This window comes from Pagrus pagrus, assembly GCF_965226575.1.
Source record: "Pagrus pagrus genome assembly, chromosome: 4".
Lineage (NCBI taxonomy): Eukaryota > Metazoa > Chordata > Actinopteri > Spariformes > Sparidae > Pagrus > Pagrus pagrus.
In genome coordinates this window covers 35,133,983-35,159,869 of record NC_140188.1, presented here as the reverse complement: position 1 = coordinate 35,159,869, position 25,887 = coordinate 35,133,983, and the positions used below count along the sequence as shown (strand labels likewise).

Below are 25,887 nucleotides of genomic sequence, written 5' to 3'. Positions count from 1 at the left end.
CACACTAGATGCTACAGTGATTCAGTATCACGCCCTGGCCAAGAGGACTTATAAGAGAAGTTATTACAAGAGACTGACTGTACCATGTTGCTTAGCAGTGGATATCTCTGCGACACAGTACATAGGCATCTTGGACATAACACCAGATCTGTTACGTCTTCACACTGTTGATAGGGTTAGTTCATTTTTTTGAATGTTTTAAACTTGGATTATGTCCAGATCTTACAAAATGCACCTTTTGAAGAGAAAGTATGATCTCTTCCGACCCCTAAACCTATTCCCAAACCCTAAGCCCTGATCCTCACCCTAACCAAGTACTTGTAAATATTTTAATTTACTATCCCGTGGAGTGTCTTTTCATTTGAATCATAATTTGAATGATTTAAAGGTATAGTTGGTAATCCTGTTCAGAAACACTTTTTGTTATACTGGGTGAAATGGTCTTTCCATCCTGAGAGTAGTCCATACATAATGTGTTCAGAAAAAGGAACGAAAAAAATCAGACCTCTGTGGCAGCTGCAGGCCTGTAAAAACTCTGACCAATCCCTCCCTCTCGGTCCGAGTTGAAAGAACCAATCAGATGCCTTCATGTCTCGTCCTGCCTGCACCCGCCTCTGTCCCCCCCCCCTCCTCCCTGCGCGCACTCATCACGTGTCACCGTTGCCGGATATATTCAGCACACTGCATATGGAGTTAGCAGGAGATCCACTCCAGGTCAGAAGGTGGCGGTAATGCACACCTAACAGTTGTTTGCCAACAGCCATAAAACAACAGAAGCCTGTTGGACAGGTAGTTAGTTGTTTTGCTTCGGGGGGATTTGTTATTTTCATGAAATATGTAACGTTAGCCAACTTAGCTACTTTTGTAGCTTGTATTAGCCCAATGCTAACTGCTCTCCTCTGCCCTGCTGACGGATGCGCGTTCAAGTTTGTGGGGGCGGGGCTTTGTACGGAGCACTGACGGGAGGGGGAGAAGGGGATGGAGCTTAGACGAGGTGCCACTTTCAAATCTTGCTAGCTCTCCAACATTACCAGCTATACCTTTAAGTATTATTCATTCACATTTATAGCACTTATTATATTTTATAATATGAACCCACATGTTTTGCAGTGTAATTTAAATATGTTGGCACTTATCTTTATTTTAAGCACTTAGGAGAAATTAAAATATAGATATTTATACATTTTCTTTTATACTCTTGTGTTAATGATAATGAAATGTAATTTCTTAAATAAATTGGATTATTTATTCAAACTGCCATTTTTACTTTGCTCAATTTTATTAACAGGCCAAGCTGACAGCGAACCATGGATACCCTTCGCACTTTAAATACAACAATCCTCAGTCCCTCCTGAGCTACTGGTCATTTTAATCATTTTATGTATTTTAATTAACATAGATGGTTTTATAAAGAACATTTTAAAGTACTTTTACTTATCTGGTCCTCTTGTGCCCTTGCCCCTCGAAGCACTCTTTTAGAGTGTTGTTTTCACCCAAACCTAACCATGTGGTTGTGGTACATTAACCTAATCAAACTGTGACCACTTTACAACATTAATACAGTCCAAAACTCAACATACGTCATATTATGTGAAATGTTCGCTTGAACCCAACACAAGGTTGCATATTACAAATTACTTTCTTTAGTCTTTATTTTGAAAGTCTAACCAAACATTGCATTTTAACATATTATTGCTGAATTGACTGCAGTGCCCGTTACGTGCAAAGCTAGTGCGACAGGGGTTAGTAGAGCATCATAGTTTGAAGCTTAAAGCCACTGAACAAGTTGCCTCTGACGACTTGGAGTGAGAACATGTCGGCCATGCAGATATTGTGGAAAGCAAGAATTTTAAAAACGCTGACGCTGGATGAAAAAAAAAAAACATCTTCATTTAACGATTAGAATTGTACAGTGATACAGTTGCAATTCAATGATAGACATCTACAGTGGTACTCACCTGTGATGTGGTAGCTGACTTGTCGATTAACAGCAGAGCTGTCATCATCCCTGGTGTTCAGAACAGCCACCACCTCACCTGGTGGGTCACTCTCCTGAACTGAACCAAAGTAGTGTTGCTCCAAAAACCCTGGTGGGTTGTCATTGATGTCTGACACAGCTACGGTCACAGTGGTCGTACTGGAAAGAGACAGGGTCTCCCCAAGGTCTGAAGCCACCACTGTGAATGTGTAGGATGGATTGGTCTCATGGTCCACATCCTTGCATGTGGATATCCAGCCTGTGTTGCTGTCAATGCTAAAGGTGCCAACCAGTGTCTCTGAATCCCCTTCTGACTGTATTAAAACCCCAAGACTGTATGTAACCTGACCATTGGCCCCTGAGTCTGTATCTAGGGCTTGGACTTGAACGATTCTGGTTCCAACTGACATTCCCTCCATAACTGTGGCCTCATAGGAGTTGGCCGCAAAGACAGGTTTGTTGTCATTTAGATCAAACACTTTGACTTCAACATCAACAGAAGTCACAGAATCCAGCTTAGCCTGTTGTACAGTGGCAGTGATTTTGAAGTGGTATCTTTTGATCATCTCATGGTCCAAGGGCTTATCAAGCTTGATTAAACCTGTATCTTTTTCCACCACAAACATGCTATCTCTGTTGTTTTCTTCGGCCTCTCCATTAACCAGGGCAAAGATAGCAGAGACCGAGACATATCCAGGAGGAGGGTTTAAATGCACTGTCCCTATGGCTGAACCTATGGGGGTGTCTTCTGATATGCTTAATAAGTACTGATGTTGGCCAAAGGAAGGAATAAAGGCATCTGGAGAAAGGACATGGATGTAGACAGATACTAAAGTGTGCCTGACTGGATCGCCTCCATCCACAGCCTTCACAAAAAACGATAATACAGAGTTCCTCAAGTGGCTGAAGCTACCTTTAGTCACCATCCAACCATTGTCTGGGTCTATCTCCAGAATATCTATCACAGGAACATGTGCCTCACTGTAAATGGAATATGTCACTTTGGCGTTAGTGCCATCATCAGGATCATAAGCCTGAATCTGTGTCACCAAAAAACCTTTAGCTACATCTGATTTGACTGAAGCTCGGTACTCTGTTGCGCAGAAGCGTGGCACATTATCATTATCATCCAACAGAGTAACTTGTACCGTACAGTAAGAGACAAATCCACCTGAGTCCTTGGCTGCGACTGTCAAAACAATGTCCCTATATCCTGGGTCCTCACGATCAAGCTTTTCTACAGTGGTGATTTGACCACTTGCATCAATGTTAAATTTGTCCATGCCGATATCATTAACAAAGGAATAAATGATGTGACCAAACACTCCAGGGTCTGCATCTGTTGCCTTAACCTGCAATTAAAAAATGTTTTAATACAGATATCAGTTTTTTGTATTCATCATATTATTTTATCAATGCAACTTCTGCAACATTAACAAACTGTTTAAATTCATATAAACAGCACATACCTGTATAACTTTGGTTCCAACAGGAGAATTCTCTTTTAACTCTGCTTCGTACAGATTCTGCCCAAACACTGGACTATACAGGTTGGCCCCCAAAACCTTAACATGAACCTGTGCAGTGCTGGTGAACACCCCATCAGACACTGAAACATTGAGGCTGTAGACAGGGTCCATTCTTTGCTTTCGGTGGCTGGACAATGTGATAATTCCTGTCTTTATGTCCATCACAAAGTTCATTCTTTCATTTCCTGATAAAATGCTGTACTCCAAATTGTCAAAATCAGAGCTGTCAGCATCTGAGGCCTGGACACAGGTTACAAAGTGACCCCTAGGTGCCAATTCATTCACGTATGCCTCATAAAGCAGCTGGTTGAAAACTGGAGGATTGTCGTTCATGTCATTCACCACAACTATGACTGATACTTCACTACTCAGTGGTGGGAAGCCATTATCGGTGGCCCTGACAATAAAGTCATACCTCTGGACGAGTTCAGGGTCTAACATACGTGCTGTGAGGATTAATCCGCTGCTACTATCAATGTGAAAGTAGTCTGTGCTGTTATGCACATCTGAGAAGATCCGGTAGCGAACAACATTGTTCTTCTCTGAGTCTTTGTCAGTGGCAATAACTTGAAGTGCTGGAGTTCCAATCATGGCTGTTTCGGACAAAACTACTCTGTATGACATTTTCTGGAAGATAGGAGGGTTATCATTTACATCCTGGACAACCACATCTACATCAACCTCAGCACGTGCACCAGTCAGATAGTCCGTGGCTCTAACAGTCAGGTGGTAAGACGATGCTGCTTCATAGTCCAAAGAGTGGATGACACTTATGACTCCGGTATCAAAACCAATGTCAAACTGAAGATTTGGATCTCCATCAACAATGGTGTAGATGATGTTTTGTCCTTCAGGACTAGTGGCATTAATGCCAAGGATAGGGGTGTGCACGGCCACGTCTTCATTTACAAGGACAGAATAAAATGATTTGTCAAAGACAGGCATGGCTTTGTTGACTACAGTGATGGGGAACTCTATAGTAGATGAAAGAGGTGGATAACCACCATCTCTGGCATATATCACCATCTGGTATTCCACATTGGACAAGTCAGACTCAAAAGCTCTCTTGAGTATAAGACTACCTGTCTGTTGATTGATTTCAAAGTGACCGTGGTCATCCTTGAGATAGTAAGACACCTCTCCATTAATCCCTTTGTCGACGTCTACTGCCATTACCCTGAAAATGGGTGAGCCTGGTTCAGCTTCTACTTGAACAGCTGCATAATAAGGAAGTCCAACAAACACAGGGACATTATCATTTACGTCCTCAACTTGGACTCTAACCATAACTCTGGCCACGTGCAGACGGTCATGCTCCCTTCTAGCCTCGACAACCAGTTCATAGAACTCTTGCTCTTCACGATCAAAGGGTATACCCGTGGTTTGGATCACGCCAGAAGTTGGACGGATTGTGAAGCATGTACCAGCATTCAACAAGGTGTACTTCAATGGTTCATTTAGATGGTTTCCCACAGCATTGACCACAGCCACTTTGGTGATATTTGACACATTCTCTTCAATAGATGAAGAGTAAAGGCTATGTGTGAATATGAGACCAGAATCCAGAGCTTCTCGGACAAGAATGGTCACCAAAGCTGAGCTAGAGAATTTCCCATCTGAAACTTTGACACTGAAGCGAAAACGTTCTTTGGAGAAGTTAACATGTTTGACTATGATGACTCCACTGGAAGGTTTAATGGCAAAATGCTCCAGTGCTCCATCAGTCAGAGAGTAGGTAAGCTCTGTAGAGACATCTTTGTCAGGATCTGTGGCTGAAACCTGCAATGCTTCTACTCCCACATATGTGGGGAGTAGCAGGATTGTTTCATAGGTATTCTGGGTGAAGTATGGTGGTGAATCATTTGTGTCAATCACTTGTATTGTGACTTCAGTTGGACTGTCTGCTGTCAATTGTGGCCTGCCATTGTCCCTCACATGGACATGGAAGTAGAAGGTGGCAAATGTCTCATGGTCTAGATTTGCAATCGTTCTGATGGAGCCAGTTCCAGAGTCTACTGTGAAGAACATTTTTGCAGTGTCCTCAACAATTTGGTAGACCAACAGAGCATTTTGGTTGCAGTCAGCATCAGTGGCCTTGATTACAAGAGGAGAGTCATCTGGGTTTAAGACCACACTGTTGACTGGTGCTGCCTCACTGATGCTGCCACGATAATGAAGCTGCTGGAAAACTGGTGGGTTATCATTCTCATCCACTACCTGGATTAAGAGAGTAGCATTGGAGGCCATGCCAGCCATGTTGATAGCCTGGACTATAAGGGTGAAAGATGCTGTAGTCTCATAGTCTAGAGGCTTTTGAGTAGTAATAACTCCACTGTACTGATTTATCTGAAAAACCCGATTGGTGTTGCCCTGCTTGATGTCATATGTGAGGGTTGACTGGCTGAGCGCACTGACTGTGGTGACAGAGGTCCCCACTGCTGCATTCTCTACAATCTCAGCTTGATACTCAGGCTGAGGGAACTTTGGGCCAGCGTTGTCTGAGAGGGTGACAGCAATCCGCACTATAGTGGTGGTGGAGAGTGGAGGGGAGCCATTATCAGTAGCTCTGACAGTGAGAACATAATGGCCTATGCTGGACAGGTCCAGGTCATGTGCAACAGTGATGAGTCCCAAAACTGGTTCCATATGAAATGCATTTCCATTGTTCCCTGTTCAAAAAAACAATAATGAATGCAGCAGTTATTTTAAGGCCATTTATTTACTGGGTATCAAACCTTTTAACATAACATTGCAATAGACATCAGAGGTGCCTACCTGCTTCAATTGAGTAGTGTATCTCTGCATTCTCGCCTTTGTCTTTATCCAGGGCAGTAACCTGGACCACGGCTGATCCAACTGCTGCAGACTCATAGACAAAGCCTTCATACAGAGCACTGGTAAATATAGGTACATGATCATTTATATCTTCCACTTCTATTAACACACGAGCCAGGTTTTTTCTGTATGGGAACTCTTGGTCTTTTACCTATGAACAAAAAAAACACAAACAAACAAACAAAAATGACAAGAAACAAGTCATAATTCAGGGTCACTATGAACATCAAAAAAAGATGACCACGTGACTGAAAAATTACATGTAACTGAGAAATCACCAATGTTTCCATGGACGTCACTGTCCAAAGTGAAACAAACATTACAAGAAACAACTAAACATCAAATTTCACATTTTTAATCATAGAAGTTTACTGTTGGATACACAAATTAGTACAAAATCCTCCTCTTTCCTGTGATAAGGGGTAGATACTGTTCGCTGCATGGTATGAGCTTGTTTGCTAAATTATAAGTTCAGGTAGAATGAAAGCACAGACTTGAAGATTGCCTCTGGCTCTCCTGCTGCTCTACATATGAAATGCAGGACTAAAAGGCTTGGAAATTAATGCTTCTCTCATCTGTCAAAAGGCTCCTCTTGTTATGCCAACTCTAGATCAATAGCCTATTAGGAATATAACATGTAAATTAATTCTGTGTTTCTTTTGTGGGGAAACTGCTATGCTGAAAACATATCAAAACTAGAAACCATCTTGCAATAGGGTCACACTAGCTGTGACATCTGATAACATGTTGACCTTCTGACCCATGACTACTCAGTAGTCATTACGATGTTTTTGATGGGATCCACAGATTTATTTGTTCAATGTAGAATTAAAACTGAACTCTGTTAATGAGACCACATGCTATTTGTTTTGTGACAAAGGAAGTCATGGCTGTAGTCCCCCACAATTCTTCAGGTTTTCACACCTAACTTTGGTCAGTGTGACAGACACCCCTGACCAGGTTAACAAAACAGCTCCTCTTTTGTTCTCTCTCTTTTCTCCTTGTCTCGCTTTGGGGGAAAACCCTGGGCTTATGCTGCATTCCAATTACATGGGAGACCACTCGCCCGAGTTGCAAAGTGGGAAATCTCGCAGCTGTCTTGCGACATTTCACCGAGGCACGCCCCCTTTTGGTCAGAATATCCACTCTCCGACTCGGTGCTCCTGAGAGTACACTGAGTAGAGTGAGGATAGACAAACGACTAGTCAAACAAAGATGGCTGTGCCCGTAATTTATGTATTTTCTTTGTATTTGTACTACGTTGGTCGTTTTAATGTCGATTTTAAATGCTCTTACACACTTGATTACATTGCTGCTTTAATCCGGTCACCAATTTATGCATTGCACTGTCTTGCTGTGCACAATGTAAAGTTTTGTTTTCGAGCTGGTTTGCTAAAGAGGCTAATGTAGCTAACAATAACAATAACAATGACTAGCCTGCTACTGCCCTGATGGCGTTCATGTTTTTCTGACTCGTCGTGTAGCAATGACAAACGGGAACGCTATTTGTGCTACAAGCCAGGAAATGACGTCATGTTCTCGCGTAAGAGCAACTCGGGTGAGTGGTCTCCCATGTAACTGGAATGCAGCATTATCTCTGTCTCCTGGACCTCTCTCCCCTGGACTCCTCTCCTGGACTCTGCTGCCAGCTGCAGCTCCAGCAGCTACACAAGGACCTGCCTAGTACCCAAGCTTAGTTAACACCAGCAGCTGAGACATAAAGCCTGCCAGCTAACTTTACAAGCAGGAGGAACACAAAGCAAGTAGGCACAAAGCTGCAAGGACCAAAAAGGAGTGACCAGTTTCCTCCAGCTTCTCATCAAACGCTGTTCAACATTGGGATTGCAACTTTCCAACCTGGCTCATCAGCTAAGGAATCACCAGCATGTCTTCTTCTTCAGAGGCTGGAACAATTTAACTGGGCCTAAATAGCAGAGAGCATAGCACAGCTATGCACAGAACAAATAAATATGCCGATGCACTTTACATGTATAGAATTTTTTGGATGGCTTTATTGATAGGACAGCTTCAGAGAGATGACAGGAAACAGGGTGAGAGAGAGGGGGGTGACATGCAGCAAAGGGCCCAGGCCACACTCGAACCCTGGGCTGCTGCAGCGAGGGAAAAGCCTCTGCACATGGGATGCCAGCTCTACTAACTGAGCTGATGGGCATACATATCACACCTGCGTGTGATCACAGTGAGCACATGGTTTGAGTTCCAGCATTGTTCTTTGTCTGTGCCTTTCAACAGTGGCCCAGCTAACATATTGGACATTAGACCATTCCTTGTCAGCTATGTTGGAGATTTCTTTTGTCTGCCTTTTTGTTTGGAGTTCCCTTTGTCCACGCCATGCCGTGTGGCCATTGTGAACCCTAGCCACCATTTATTTTTTTGTTCTTCCAACACACACGTGCGCACACACACACACACACACACACACACACACACACACACACACACACACACACACACACACATTGAGCCATACATTTTGTGTACACCTATTCTACAGTATAATAACTAATTTGAGCTTGCAGTTATAATTGCCTGCTCTTGCTTGCTCTTAACAGTCTGGAAACGGGCATGATGAATGGCCAAGGAAATTGAATGACTTTTAGATGAGACTATAATTCGAACAACAATGCAGGAAAGACTGGACACACTCAGTGGAAACTGAGGTGTCCAAAGAGTCAAGACTCTTAAGCTAAGACAGCCACAATATCTTAAATATGAGTAACTGGCAGAGAGACATAGACTTACAATGACAGTAAGGATGTGCTGGGCACAGGCCTCGTGGTCCAGCCTCTGAGCAGTGTAGATGGTACCTAGGGTGGGGTGAATGTTGAACAGACGCATGCTATTGGGATCAATGGAGCTCTGCAGAGAGTAGGTCAGCCGGTGATGCTCATCACGGTCCGATGCCATGACTTGGACCACCTCAGTGTCAGGTGGCGTGTCTTCAGATATAGTGACATCGTAGGTCGGTTGGGAGAAGATGGGAGGGTTGTCATTGTTGTCCATAACAGTGACATGAACCTGGAACATGTACAAAGAGAAAGGAAGGAAAGGGATGAAAAAAGGCATCAGTGAATGAGTTATACTATCCTGTGCTTGACACACAGTAGTTTGTCAAGCAGAGCATGAGAGCAGCACAGAAATGTACTTTGCCTCGGTGAGTCAAAACACTGATTACAGGTTTGACATATGAAAATGTTACTGTTATGAACTTTCAAAAACAGCCGATTAGTTGTGCAACAACCCTTTGTGTCCCTGTGGAGAAGAAACACTTAAGCCCTCAAGGGGCAGATACAGCAAGGAACTAGTCAAACCGGGCTGTTATAACAGCAGTGACAGACCAAGAATCCACTTTTGCCACCAGCCATTCCTGTTATAACATCCCGGTTATAAAGTTTTACCTGTCCCATTGAAGAACATCGTCTCCTCTGTTGTTTTTTATACTCTCTCAGCTGGCCGTCTATTGCTCAAGAGGGAGATTTAGCTTACTTCCTTATAAGGAGGAGGTGTGTAGAGATCTCAACTCTTCTGACAATTTTAGCGGACAAAATACAGTTTATCAGCAAGGGATGAAAGGGCTGTACATAAATTATCCAAGACTGAGCTATTGCTGGGTTTGGTACTGAGATTCCTTACAATGAAAGTGATGCAAACCCCATTCACCAGAAATAAATGATGCATCACTGAGCTTGACACTGCACACACTAATTGGGAAAATAGTGTTGCTAGCTGCACACTTTAGAGTTTTGGGGCAAGGGTGGCAGGATTCGAGCCCTGTGCCAGGTAAGGGACCAGGGCTGGAGGCCAGGGGCAGCAGGAGACAAGCTGCTGCTACAGTGTAGAGGAAAGCAGGGGGAAAACAAGTCAGGATCTGGTGCAGTGTGGCTGGTGACAAAAATCGTTATGCCAGAATGAAAAAGCACCAGTCTGGGCAGACTGATTAGCAGGCTGCTGCAAGAAGAGAGGCAGAGTAGGGTGACAAATGAAAGAAAAATCAAACATAAAGTGTCTTAGACTGTATTTATAATTGATGCAAGGGACTTGCGTAGATATACATGGCGTGCATTTTTGATTTTAGCATCAGATTTCACACATCCAAACCAACTATGTTCCCACCAAATCACCAAAAAGCTGTCACTATGTTTACTTTCTTTAATTCACTTTGTGATAGATAGCTTGCAGGTCTTTGTTAGAAGTGTGTTACTGAAAAGAAGACAATAACTGAAACTTGAAGGATAGCTTGATCCAAAAATGAAAATTTTGTCATTATAAGTCTTAATAATTGAACTAGATGAGGACTTGTTTTAAAATGAAAAATTTAAAACATAAATTAAAAAAAAAAACAACAACTATAAAATGACTCCATACAGCTAGTCCACAGTAATAAAGTAGAGTGATCTGAAGAGCCGCACACCACCCTTTCACTTCAGGGGGTGTGTGCACTTTTAGCTTAGCAGCTACAGGAAAGATTTGGACTTAAAGGAACTTGGGGCAGGATCAAGAAATAAGACTCAATAGTGACACGACGGCCGTTGCGGCTGTGAGGGTAACTGCAGCCATCAGCCAAGCCGGTGCGGGAGCGCGCATGAACTCTTCACAGCAGTGCAGCTGATGCCTTATCCCCTACACTCATGAAGCAGCCGGGAAAGCCGGCTCGCTGTGTGTAGCGACACACAAGCGCGGCGATTTACCATTACGGTCTGAAAGGCACAGGCGAAAGCAAAGACGGCATATTGGGGGACAGAAATATCGTCTCTGATATGGGATTGCTGTGTGTAAGCGGCTAATGTTACTACACAGACACAAACAAACATCCAGCTGCTAACGTCACCTTTCGGATAACAGGTTGGGCTTTCGGTCCCATATATAAAAGGGACATATTTCTAACTATTCGCTTTCAGACTCAAGGACTGTGGAAAATGCGCAGTCTGTAACTATTCAGTGTTACACAGCGGTGGACTAAGTTACATGTTTGCAGCTAACGCTACTTTGCACGTTAGGTCACTCCGAGTCCTCGGTGATCTCATATGATTTTCAAATCAAGCTCTAAACATGACCTGTAATATTTTCTTACCTGGTTACTAGGAAATGAGCCATGTCAGCATCTGTTTTCAGTCCCAATTCAAGTTGAAGCTGCCTCCATGAGCCAAACGTGTATCTGATGTTTATTCAGGTGCCAGCCCGGCTTTGGTCGTAATTTCGTTTCGACTCACAACATGTCGCTGATAAAACCTTTGTTTTCTTCGTAGTGTGACTTTTTAGTGGACTTTGTATGGTAGTGGGTCGTTTGCTGGCCATAACAGAATCCATTACTACCCAAACACTAGTTTGGGTCCACCGCGCTTGTCTTCTTCCCGTATCCAAGGATGCGCATTCAGCGTCATCTGACATCACGTCCGCAGGACTGCTCGGGAAATTGGGACACCGAATTGCAGTACATTATGCAGCACACAGCCTGGTCAAGGCAATGGAGAGATACGTGGGTGGGCTCATTCTTTTTGGTTTTGAACGCTTCATCATCCATTAGCATTAAAAAACGTAAAATGCATGTTTATTTTTTCACAAATCCTACCCCAAGTTCCTTTAAATAAAGGGTGTGAAAAACATTTTGAATCAATTTTGAATCAATCAATTGAGTAGATTATGACTGAATTTTATTTTTGGTTAATTGTTCAATTTAGGAGCAGCAGAAACTTGTAGGAGAAAACACAAGCACCGAAAGCTAATTGATCTCAGTTCTTGTGGTCTCCCTGTGGTAGCCACTGTACATGTCATCTATAGCAGAGCTACAGCTGCTACACGTGTAGGCTTCATTAGCTCTACTGTAATCCCTCAACTACAAAACCCCTGATTTAATTGTTATTATCACAGTTACGGATAATATATCTAATATTGTTGTTGTACAATAAAATCCAGATTATAATAAACCAGAATTTTACTTAAATTAAATTTGACTGTTCATCTAAGTGCGAAAATCCAGGAGATGTTATATGTGACAGATTTTTAAAAAATGTTTTGACTGCATTTTGGATAAATAATTACAAAATTATAATTATAATGTTTTTAAAGAAAAAGCTGATGAGGTGTGATTTGTGTCATGTATAAAAAACATTGACAGTTCTGGGTTCTGGGTCTTTGTTTCAATTTGCTATCTTTACACCTTTATTACTGAAGCATGTATTGCCTATGAAAGATATACAGTCATCAAGATTAGAAAAGGAACCATGGGAATAGGATTTTGTGCAGCAGACCTTGAGATGATCACTCCCCACAACATCTTCCGATGACCAAGCCCGATCAACTGGACCAAACCTCACTGCAAGCATTGTGACCAACACAGGAAGAAAGAGAAGAGAGCCAGGATAATAGTTAAGCTAAACTAGCTTGGACTGATATTATTCCACAACCCAGCCTGGCTAATGTCCGGTCGCAGGAAATTAAAATGGATGTAAAAAGACTCAAGCTCACCCAGCAATGCTAAATTAGAGATTGTTGTGCCCACATCTTTACAGAGACCTGGCTCCATTTAACATCCTGGACCAAGCTATTGTACTTGACTAGAGGATTCTTTCTTTGCAGCTGACAGAGCACAAGACTGTGCAAAGGCAAGGGGATGCGGACTCTGTGTGGGAGAAAAATCTAAGGTCCAGAACACTCTGGCCTCACAAGATAAGATGTCATACATACCCTATATACACGTTAGGCCCGATAAGGTATGGATGGGGGCATAGTATTGTCTGATCTATGAGGACTTAAAGTGTGTGTGTGTCTGTGCACAATCTGGCGTGATTTTGTCGCTCCTGTACTATAACTGGTCCTCAGTGCTGTCTAAAACAGCTTCCACATCTCACATCTAAACAGCCTTGGAAATTAAAACAGTTTTAGCCGTGCAGGATATTCGTGCATGGTGTGCAAATGGAAGTTTGTCACTGACAGCAGTTTTTTCACTGCCAATCATGTGGCGTAGCCGAATCGTTTTAGATCCTACGTTCCCTGAAGGCAACATGATAGGGGAAGGTCTGTGGCCTTTTGGTTAAGCCGTCTGTCATGATTCCACACCCCTCTCAGTTGATGCCACACCCCCCACGCTAGATCAGGGTCAAAAGTCTGAAACTGAAAAAGAAAGATCTGAAACTGAAAAAAAGATCTGAAACTGTAAAAAAACTAAGATCTGAATCTGAAAAGATAAAATATGCAACTGAAAGAAATATGATCCCAAATATCAAAACAAAATTGAAAATAAATGATTTATTCAAAAGAATTACCAGAGTTGATCATAATTATTTTTAACCTGAAAAAACTTTTTGTACATTTATATATATTTTGAATACGTTGATGTATTTTTCAAAATTCAAGATCAAAACTTGAAATTTCATTTTCAAATTTTACTTTTTCAAGTACAAAACTTTTGACCCTGATTTAGCTCCATACCTGGGTACCATCTTTCTAATACAAAGAAAATTACTCTCACTGCATGAAAAGTGGGATTTTAGGCAGTAAGCTGCACTTTGAATTGCTGTGGAATTTCACTTTCACAGATCATTTGCAGACAATACAGAAAACTGCTAGGAATGCAACTGAAACCCTGCCCCCACACTTCCAGACACCTCAGCAAGTGTGCTCTCTAGTGAAACTCACATGTATTGTGGTGCTCTTGACAGTAGCAAATTGCATATGACAGCAGGGCAGTGGACAAACACCACTGCATGAAAAGTGGGATTTTCGGCCCAGTAAACACCCGGAAATCGCCCTAATTTTCGGCAGTTAACGACAATTTACAGGCTGTGAACATGGCGTTTGTCTGTGCCGAAAATTGTCGGAAACGAACCATGACGTATGTTGAGCTCGCGGAGGTGCGAACGGCTCTAATTAGCATATGAATAGCAGCGAAACCACACCTGGCCAGAGGATGTGGCCTGGCTTGTATTTCCTCACTCAGGATTGGATGAAACCACTACTTTTAAACACGAAAAATCACTTGTGATTGGTTGGCAGATCTGTCACTATTGGTCACCCTGGGTCATTATAAGTGTAAACCCCACCCCTATAATTTATTATTTCAATCATATGATATGCTATAGACTACACTATTATTACCATCAAGGACATGAATTACGACGGAGTATTAGAGCCACATTGAGGGGGGAAAAAAATCACAAACTTCGAGAATAAAGTCATAATTTATGAGAATAAAGTCGTAATTTATGAGAATAAAGTTGTAATTTACGAGAATAAAGTCATAATATTACGAGAATAAAGTCATAATATTACGAGAATAAAGTCGTAATTTATGAGAATAAAGTCATAATTTTCTGAGAAAAAAGTCATAATATTCTTACCTGTTGTTTTAGAGGAAGACAGTTGGTAAAATGAGGGCCGTGGAGGATTTTGTGGAGTTGTACTTTAGGATAGGTTTCACAAACAAGGAGATACTTAATCTTTTGGCACATCAGCATCATATCATCATAAGTATTAGGACTTTAAAAAGAATATGCAAGAAAATGCATCTTTTCCGGAGAAAGAACCAGACGGACTTGGAGGAAGTTGCTGCTTTTGTGGAGGGGGAAATGGCTGGAACTGGTCAACTGCAGGGTTATCGGTGGATGCATCAGCGGGCCATTCAGAGGGGTTTCGTGGTGTCTCAATAAACAATCCGACTGATAATTAAGATTCTATATATATATAGGGGTGGAGTTTACATTTATAATGACCCAGGGTAACCAATAGTGACAGATCTGCCACCCAATCACGAGTGATTTTTCGTGTTTAAAAGTAGTGGTTTCATCCAATCCTCAACTCAACTCAACTCAACTTTATTTATAAAGCACTTTAAACAGCAACAGCTGGGACAAAGTGCTGTACATAAATGAGAAATAGAACGTAAAACATAAAAACATAAAACAATATAAAAACAATAAAAACAAGAAAACAGTAACCAAGTTAAAACGATAAAACACTAAAACAGAGCAGAATCTCATGCTGGGTTGAAAGCCAAAGAATAAAAATGGGTTTTAAGATGAGTTTTAAAAATCCTGAGTGAGGAAATTCATGCCAGGCCACATCCTCTGGCCAGGCGTGGTTTCGCTGCTATTCATATGCTAATTAGAGCTGTTCGCACCTCCGCGAGCTCCACATACGTCATGGTTCGTTTCCGACAATTTTCGGCACAGACGAACGCCACGTTCACGGCCTGTAAATTGTCGTTAACTGCCGAAAATTAGGGAGATTTCTGGCCGTTTACGGGGCCGAAAATCCCACTTTTCATGCAGTGACTGGATGGGCTATTCTGCGCTGTCGGCTGAACTTGGTTCTACGTCCTTCGATGGGCGTCGGTTGTCCCGCTCGCTCCCTGTGATTCTCTGCATGTCTGGTGACTCGGTGGATCCTTGCTGGTCGTCTGGGGATTACCCTTGCTTTGGCGGATCTCCCATCACTGGTGCTTTGGCAGATGGCCTCTCTGCTGCAGGCCTTCCTCGGGTCATCTCACACGAACACCGGCTGGCTCTCCGCTGGGGTTCTTTTGGGTGACTCCTGCCACCATGCCCTACATTGGGTGCCAATTGTTAGATCCCAAGTTTACCCCTGTTCAGGAGGTCCTGGACCAGCTCTCCGCTACAAAGGGTTAGGTCCCTAAACCTACAAGGTGTTGCTTTAATATGTATTTAAATAGGGACTGCTTAAACTGGTAGGGAGAAAACTCCCCTAGCTTCTCACTGCCTGCATCCAAACGTCTACCCTGCTACCTCTGGCTTGGCACCTGACTTGAATAGCCCTTGAGTCAGATAGGGCCACACCCGTTAACAACAGCTCTCCTCCAAATGATTAGAGCACTTGGTGTGGTGCTAGGATGAATTTCAGGGGCTTTTTGTAAACCCTAAGGGACTGTTTCAATTTGGTAAGCTAGAGTAACCAGCAAAGCATACAGCTCAAACGTATCTTAATTGCTATCAATTATTATCAAGAATACCTGTTGATAAAGATCAAATTCAGTATATAATAAAGATTATTCTAAAAGAGCTGAGGCTGGTTAAAATACTTAGATGTAGTAGAGATTGAGAGGGTCATGGTCAATATGCCTTTCCCTTCCTGCTGAAAGTCCAAGTCCTTGTGGTCCAAACTTCATGCCAGTAGAGTGAACAAAAGAACTCCAAATTCCAAATTGTAATCCACAGTTGCTTGGAAAATGGTTAGTCCTTCTTGTGCTCTGTTATCCTGGGATCCAACTGCAAATCTCCTGAAGTCCATTCTGCGATGATAGGCTGCTCACATACTCCGTCATGTGGGTTAATCCAAGGTAGGAGAGTGGAGGAAGAACATCATCTCCTCTGTTGCTGTGTTTTTTATACTCTCTAAGCTGGCCATCTATTGCTTAAGAGGGAGACTTTGCTTACTTCCTCTTAAGGCCATGTAGCCGCTTCCAGTAGCATGATGACGTACTGGTCAACTGTTATTCCTCTTTTTTTTTGGCAAACTCATTGTGAAATCTCGACCTTTAACCCCACTTCAGCTTGTATATTACTTTTGTCTGACTAATCTCTTCATTCGATTCTATAACTGTTTCTAATTTTTATAACTTTATTATAACTTCATTGTAATCATGACAACAATCATTACACATCTACGGTGGCCCAGAGGTGTCAGACCAAATACAAAAGCCACAACACAAATACAAAAGCCACAACACAAATACAAAAGTCACAACACAAATAGAAAAGCCACAACACAAATACAAAAGCCACAACACAAATACAGAAGCCACAACACAAATACAAAAGCCACAACGGAAGTGAACTACAACGGAAGTGACCCACAACGGAAGTGACCTAAAACAGGTCCGTGCATGAAGTATAATGAATCTGCATTGTTTACGTTGCATAATGAAACATCCCATTTTTGGGGGTATTTCCTATTTCATTGTCGTAAGACGTGTAATGCAGCTTGTTCCTTTATCCAACTTGTACAATCAACATTGAAAAAGGAAGTCAAGTGTCGGAAAGAGCCTTCAAAGTAAGCTGTCAGTTTAAGGAGAGCGAAATGAAATTAATACAACCTAAGAACAAATAGCCTAAATAATTTAGCTAATTCATAGCTGTTATACAGTGATATTTCCGCCACTTTCCCACAACTGAGAGAGATAATCACCAGGATTTTTAAAGTAAACACACCGTGTTTGAGACGGAGACTGAGCCGCTGCTGCTGCAGTCGTCATGAAGTCAAACTTTTTTGTTGTTGACCTTATCCACAAAACGTCTCCAACCAAACACTGTTTAAATGTGTTGACCTGCCAGGAACGTAGTTAGCTGTTAACTTCAGAACATAGCCAATGCTAACAATGCTATTTTGTTTGCAGGTAAAGTTGCTAGCTGTTGTAGCTAAACAGCTTTTGTAACGTTATGCTAACGTTACTCGTTTGTTATTATCAGCTGTTTTGCACATCATTTTAATATTTGTCCATCTAAGTCTGTGTGAAATGCCTACAAGTATGCTAGAAGTGAGTTAACTGGACCCTGCTCAGTCATAAGTAAGGCTTAGGGGTGTTTTGATATTAATTTTGATGTATTAAAGTGTGGTGTAGTGTGGCTTAATACAATAAGCTAATAGCAGAGCTCTTATATATTTCTTAATCACTTGTTAGAAATAGGTATAATGCCCTTATTTGCCAATGGTATATGGTCAGTGTGTACAGATCTCGACTCCTTTGACAATTTTTATATATAATTTATATCAGTTTTTTTAAAGCCTTAAACCTCCTCAGAAATGTAACTGCATGTCACAGTGACGCGCACCGCAATGACTGTGATTGGTTGCTTGGAAGCATCGCATTTTCCGGCTTCTTCTCCGGTGCTTAGCGGCGGTGCTATTAACGGAGTTTGTGACCTGTAATTTTCCCAATAAATACACTGCACTCTTTAGCTGTTGCAGTCTCTCCTGACCAGCTGGCTGCTGCTCTTCCTCCAGAGCCTATGGGCAAGAAAGCGTGGACAGGTTGAATGTCTGAAGGGCAGACTGACCCCAAAGAGCAGCCCATTGGCAAACGCAGACTTGCAAAAGCCAAGACGCTCAAGCCGGGTTTGCGTCGTTCCGCGGCCCTCCCTGCAGACATTCTGCCTGTTCGCTCTCTCTCCCAGAGACACAGCTGTGAGCGTATATGTATAAATGCTCACTGCGACGTAGGCCACTTGCATAGGTTACAGCGTCAGCTCTGTGTAGAGCATACGTGCAACCATAAATCAGCCTTAATTATAACACCACAAGCCAAGCTTGGTAGATGACATAAAAGTCTTTAAGTCTTTGTTTTTAATTGCTTGACAGCCCTAGGGAATAAGGTAAATAAAGTAACTAAAACTAGCTAACTAACAAACATACACGCATCAGGTCATTTAACTGAAATCAGTTTAATGCTCCTATTACTCTTAGGCAGGGGTATTCTGAGGTTACATTTTGACAGGCGTCTGATTATTTCCTTAAAAAACATGGATTAAGTGTTCATTTTCAGTTATATTCTTATCAAATTTGAACTTGGACCACGTAAGACTCTTTGATGTGGACCCATTGTGTTATTGTTAAGCATATTTGATAGTATGAGTAGCAAAGCCATGTGAAATAGCCTATATCCCTACTAAAGTGATGTCATATTAGAACATGTGTGCCTGCGTGCACTGGGATGTTATTGTGAGCATGTGCAGAATAAACGGTCAGTGAGTTCCCAGACCAAAGAGACGATGGCAGTCTGTCATTTTTCTCCCGTGAATATTAGCATATTAGAAGGTGCTAGCTAACCACTTTGGTGACTGTGATAACGATAGACTGCTGCAGAAATGTCTAACGTTACAGTTATCCAGTTAAAAGGGGCAGTTATAAGTCATCTGCAGGCTTATTTCTGCATGTGAGAGAAATAACTATTATTCATTTTGTTCAGACTCTTGTAGATTAATGCCAGAAGAGCCTTTGACAGCTTATAATCTTTCAAAAGAGCAAAACCATGGTTCAACAACAGTAAACTAACGTAGCCTAACCTAGCAACCTTACCTGTTGGTTAACTTATTGGAGCTGGTGCAGTTATGTGGACACATGCACTGTTATCTGGTGCATAAGCATTTGAAGTTCGTAAACAGTTAGTAAGGTAGCCTATAAGCCTATAACTGTTTACCACGGAATAGTAAACAGTTGGTGAAATAAAAGTTATGTGGTACCTGTGTGTATGCAGTGTTGGTCCCATCTGTGGCCTGCACCGTCAGGTTGTAGAAGGAACGCTGTTCAGCATCCAGAGGCTTGGCAATAATGATGGTACCCACAGCTTTCTCTATATCGAACACACTGTCCGTGTTCCCACCTGCTCCGCGAGAGGAGGGAGGTCAGACAGGAGAAGGGGGTGCACACAGTGTCAACATAACAGACCGTTATGACACACACACACACACACACACACACACACACACACACACACACACACACACACACAAACACACACACACACACACACCACAGCACAGCACAATTCAAACATTCAACCATGTGCAGAAATGTCCTATACACAATCACAAATTTGCTGTAATGCATACATTTGCATACTGTCAGTTAGGGAACTGACTAACTACAGCACATGACTGGAGACACACACACAGACATATTAACTCCACACACTCCTGCCCAAGATCACAGCAGCACAACAAAGCATGAGCACTTGCCATGCAAGCAGTGACAACGTGTGTGTGTGCATGTGTGTGAGTGTGAATGTTCGAGAAAGAGATATAGAGAGCGGGAACAGTAGCTCTTAGAAATAACACTACATGTTTGCATTACCTTTGTTCTATTTTTCCTTTATTACTGAAGTGAGTATTACTTATACTGTATACCCTATACTGAAATACAAAAGAAAGCACAGGGATTGGATTAAGTGCAGCGGACCTTGAATTGTTCGCTGCTCACATAATCTTCTGACCATCTTGGTCAGTTATCCAAGAAGGAAGAGAGCCTGGACAAGAGCTAAGCAAACCCAGTTTGGACCTAAGTTTGTTCCACAACCCTGCCTACTTCTGGCTAATGTCCTGTCACAGGAAAATAAAATGGACCTGCTGCAGTACCACCAGACGACAGAGCAGAACAGTTTTTTTTATGACATTCTGTTGTATAACCCTTTGTTGCGGAATGGTTAAAAGGTGAACCTTGTATCTTACGGCCAAAGGATTATTATAGCACACTGGTGATATTTTGAAGAGAAAACCAATGTGGGATCTTCTATCCAGAGACAACCCACAATGCAGGACTGGACTGCATATAACTCCCAACACTCACCTAATTAAAAAAAAAAAAAAAACTAAATATAGGGAAAACTCACTGTTGTCATCAACAGCTTCCTAATTCTCTTTGATAGAACTTAAAAGAGCTACCATGATTTTAAAAAGTAAAGCAGTGTGTGGAAAACACACCAGTTGAGAAATGCATCGTTATAGTGATAACATGACAATGCATTCAGAGTTGAGTATGTGTAGTCCAGCAAGCTTCAGGCTGTTGAGAAACAAGAAAATGTCTGCCTTCGGTATCGTATGTGTGAACACACCACAATAAACATGTTAAATGCATTTTGTCATTTTCAAAACTTTTGCAAATCTAATTTATAAAAATATATGACACAATAAAATTGTTTGCATGCTTATATAGCAGGGGTCTCAAATTGCCCCTTGCATTTGTAGACATCGGATCAGTTTTAAATATGTCTGGGAGTAGTTTTATTCAGTCTGTGGGTGTATTGACCAAGAAGGAGCAGTTTGATGAAGAGCTGCAGGCAACAGGATTCTCACCCCTCAACTTCTCAGTGAGGTAACGACTCCTTTTCCCTGATTAACTTTATCAGGTTTACTATTATGACTGAGTTTAAATTGGACATTTTGCGAAACAGGCATGTTTGTTTTTCACTTAGACAACAACACCATCATCAGTCAGCACTCCAAACTACACGCTAAAAGATACATGTGACTCCTGTTACTTTGTGCTGCAACTCTGCTGCTGTCCCTACTGCTGCACAGAGCAGATGCCTCCCCCAGTTTGTAAACGTTGCGTCCATTGTCATACTATTGATTCTTTAAAATGAAAAATGACTGTGGGGGTAGTGGGCAAGTAATGTAATCAGTTTAGGCCCAACCACCAGGTAACACCGGGAACGCAGACAACCACGGCAAGTCTAGTGCAAGGTTCAACTAAGTTATTAATATGAAAAAGCAAGGTTCAAATAGATACAAAAAAATTGCACTGTTAAAAACTAAATCTGAGCAGAAATGCTACCAGGTGAACCAAGAAATTAAGAAAATTACAAATGTTTATCATTTGTGATTTCAGTGCAAGGTTTCAGTCAGTGATTTATGAGTAAGGAAAAAAGATTTGAACTGTTAAAAACAAATAAAATAAAAACATGTGCAAATTTCAGTTTGCATTTTTGTATTATTATGTTAATAATATTCAGATAAAATTCACATATATTGCGCTTTCTTGTGAACACTGAAGTGGCCCTCCTACAAGAAGACAATACCAGCTGTGGCCCCAAGCTATAATCACTAGGGCTGGGTACTGAACTTTGGTTCTTTTATGGCACCGACCGAAATGCTTCGGTAGTTCTGAGTATCAAAATATGCCTTGTCTTTCGGTGCAAAGTTTCGGTCCCCAGAGGTTAATCACGTGAGCAAGATCTGATAATGCTGCCGGTGATTGGCTGTAACGTTACACGTGATTGCAGCATGCAGGAAAAATACATACGTGGTTACCAGAGATGTTTTGTGGTTACGCCCACAGACGGGGTTCACGTGTATGTGTTGTAAACTGTAGTTGTGTGTGTCGTCAAACCAGTTAAAAAATGTCACCGAGGTCAAAAGCATGGCTCCATTTTGGCAAGATTGATGGCAATAGTGCACGATGCAATATATGCAAAAAAGTCATCGTTGCTAAGGCCAGCAACACGACTAATTTGATAAAGCACCTGACCGTGCACGGAATCAATTTAAGAGCAGAAAGTTGCTCCGTGTTTGACTGCAAGAAGAGCGGACTGCAGCCATCCTCCTGTCAGCATTTAAGTCCGCCCGTGGACGTTACAGAGCCCGAGCGGCCTGATTCAAAATCTCTACCACCAGACTCCGGTATGTAATGGTAACTTAAGATATTAGTGTGTAGCTTTATTTTATGGCTATGTAGCTAGCTAAATCAAAAGCTAACTAGAGATTGACAGTAACAGATAAAGCTTAGCTTGTAAAGATGTGCTCATCAATTCGGTCGGCTGGTTAAACAGCTCACCTAACGTTCACTGTTATGTTTATCTTCTCCTCACAGTAGCCTCTGACCCTGATGTGAGCAGGACAAGGCCAGAAAAAGGAAAAATGACAAAAGAAAAGCAAGATGAGTGCCACAGGGCAGTCACAAACTGTGTTGTTAAAGGTTTGCTGCCTTTTTGTACAGTGGAGGCTCCATGGTGGAGGTAAGTAAGCTGTAAAGGATATTGTTGACCAGTTAAGCCTTTATCTCTCAGCCTATATAATGGTTTTTGAGCAGTAATAACACAACCATGTTATTGTTAATGTTTTGTGTTCTAATGTCAATTAGGGAGATGATAAGAGCCCTAAACCCCAGATATCAGCCCCCCAGCAAAGACATGCTGTCAAATACACTCATACCTGCATGGTATGCAGTAGAGAAGGGAAATGTCAAGAGAGAATTGCAAGACGTCAGAGATGTGGCTGTGACCACCGATGGGTGGACCAGTGTGGCACAAGACCACTACTTGACTGTTTCAGTCCACTTTGTGAGAAAGGGTACCATGAAGGAGAAAATCCTGCATACCAGGGCAGTCTACACATCACAGACAGGACATGTAGTAGCTGAGGAGATTGGGGATATTCTTGATGAATTCAATATAAAGGAAAAGTTGTTGCGATCACTGTAGACAATACAGCTAATATGGATGTAGCAGTGAAAAAGATCAGCATTAGAAAAATTGGCTGCTTTGCTCATACTCTAAACATTGCTGCTCAAAAGTTGTACACTATACCTGCCATCTCAAAGTGGGCAGGAAGAATCAGAGCTATGGTGGTGTGGTTAAAGCAGTGCAGCTTGGCTAAACCTGTCCTTAAAGTGTAACTAAACCCCCAAACCACTTTTTTCTGCTGAAAACAAATGTATTTGGGTATGAAGTAGTGTTGTTGATGTATTCTGGTCCAACTCTTGACATTTTAGTCAAAGTATTTCAATTTGGTGTATTTTGTTGTAAAAATTTTGCTATTGGCTGAGATGGAGGCCAATGACGTTTTGGAGGCAGCTTACATCATCACGAGCCACCACTGTTCGCCCCGCCCCTCTGTGTTCTGTTGGAGGCTGCACAGAGTGACTGGACGTGTCTTAACTGCTCCTGGAGCCCCGCCCACAATCAAGGCATTTTTTGAATTTCCAGCCCAGATGCACCTCAGCCAAAACCTAGGGGTTTAGTTACACTTTAAAGAGAAGCAGCATCTTCTCGGTAAGTGGAAATCAAAATAGACTAAACTTAGTGCAAAATTCCATGGCTAAATCAATTATTGAATTATTACTACAAATAAACAACCAGTTTGACAACCACACACACACTGTCTCTCTCTAGGTCTTCCTGAACATGCTGTCATTCTGGATGTGAAGAACAGGTGGAACAGCCTGTTCCTGATGGTGGAGCGATTTCTGGAGCAGTTTCCTGCCATCCAGGCGGCCTCCATGGACCCTTGGTTAAAAAAATCAATGGAGAAGGACAGGTATTGTAGATCAGGATGGACATTGATATAACCTTATTCCTTTATCAATGTGAACTAATGTGCTTGACCGTGGTCTAGCTAATAAAACAATGTGTATATTTTATTCAGACTGGAGAGACTTTCTGATGATGATTATAGAAAAGCAGAACAGTTTTTTGACTTATGAAGATACTCTATACTTCAACCATCTGCATCTCTGCTGAAAGGAGTCCAACTTTGGGCCAGGTTCTGCCCATCTTGGGGTAACTCCAGCACCATTTCACAGCTACTGATGAGTACTCCTCCTTTACACAGACCATCAAGGACAAGATCTGGAGTGACCTCTCAAAACGATACCAAGTATGTAGCATAATCCTGTAGATTTCTCAGTTGTTTTCATCAGGTATACTCAGAGACATGACTACTATACTATGTATATATATGTATAAATACTATTTTGTCTTGCAGGATGAGAGCATCAGGCAGTTCTTGGAGGAGGGGATAGCCTGAGACCCAAGATACAAGACGGAAGTGGCCGATGAAGTGTGGCCCAGACAAGAAGAGGAGCTGATAAGTAGGACCTCACAACAGGTGTTTATTGTTATTGACAATATTTTATTCCTCTTCCACTGTAGATCAGTTTGTATGACTCCAATAATCTATTGAATACAGAATAAAGGTGTAATGACCCAGGCCCAGCAGATGGAGCAGGAGCTTGAATGGACAGCTGGTGACCATGATGACAACTCGTCTGATGAAGACTGTACAGCTGCAGTAGCAACACTGGTGAAATAAAAATATACCCCCCCCCCCCCCAATGGTATTATAAAATTGGTATCGAAAAAAGTATCATTTAGGAACCTGTATTGAAGTGAAGGTATCGGTATTGGTACCGGTCTCATAAAAATTTTTGATTGATACCCAGCCCTAACAATCACTGTAAATTAAGAAGGGAGAAGGAGTTGTTACCTCACTGAGATGTTGGAGGTGAGCATCCTGTTGCCTGCAGCTCTTCATCAAACTGCTTCTTAGTAATTTCTCCCAGTTTTCCTCTGTAGATGGATTTTTGATGAATTGACAGTGGTCCAAACTGAACACATTCCATTTTCTGTGACTAGTCTACATCAAAATAATGCATTGCAAAAGGCATTTTAAATAGAATTGGGTTTTTTAGTGCATCCATCTGCAATGACGATTAGCAAAAAGAGAGCGAGAGAGAGATAAAGTACGATGACATATATATGTGTGTGTGTGTGTGTATATATATATATATATATGTTTATCAGTCAAATGTAGTGGTGTAAAATGTGCAATATTTTCCTCTACAATGTAGCATACAATTTATAAAGTAGCAGAAAACTGAAATACTTACCAAGTTATATATATGTGTATATATACATATAAACACATATATACACACATACAGTATACGTATATATACACATGTGTAAATATATATATGTATATGTATACATATATATACACATATATATACATTTATAAGTAAATATACATATACTGTATGTATATACATATACATATACATATATATGTGTGTGTAAATATATATGTATATGTGTAAATATATATATGTATATGTATACATACGTATATATACATATATACATTTAGGGCATTTAGCAGACGCTTTTGTCCAAAGCGACTTATAGTAATTCATACATACATACATACATTCATTCATTCATTGATGGCGGTGGTTGCCATGCAAGGTGCCGACCAGCACACCAGGAGCAGTTTTGGGGTTCAGTATCTAGCCCAAAGACAC

At 41.6% G+C, this 25,887-nt stretch overlaps 1 protein-coding gene across 9 annotated transcripts in view; it reads right to left on the bottom strand.

Moving 5' to 3' along the window:
* Positions 1-25,887, bottom strand: part of fat3a (FAT atypical cadherin 3a) — a 353,888-nt gene that overhangs the window by 115,199 nt on the left and 212,802 nt on the right. For all 9 annotated transcript variants that reach the window (XM_084350977.1, XM_084350971.1, XM_084350970.1 and 6 more), the window contains 5 exons: positions 19,554-19,693; positions 9,106-9,381; positions 6,283-6,493; positions 3,448-6,176; positions 1,959-3,330 (listed from right to left, as the gene is read on the bottom strand). In XM_084350977.1, the coding sequence (XP_084207103.1) occupies positions 1,959-3,330; positions 3,448-6,176; positions 6,283-6,493; positions 9,106-9,381; positions 19,554-19,693 (4,728 nt within the window). The remainder of the gene's footprint in view (positions 1-1,958; positions 3,331-3,447; positions 6,177-6,282; positions 6,494-9,105; positions 9,382-19,553; positions 19,694-25,887) is intronic.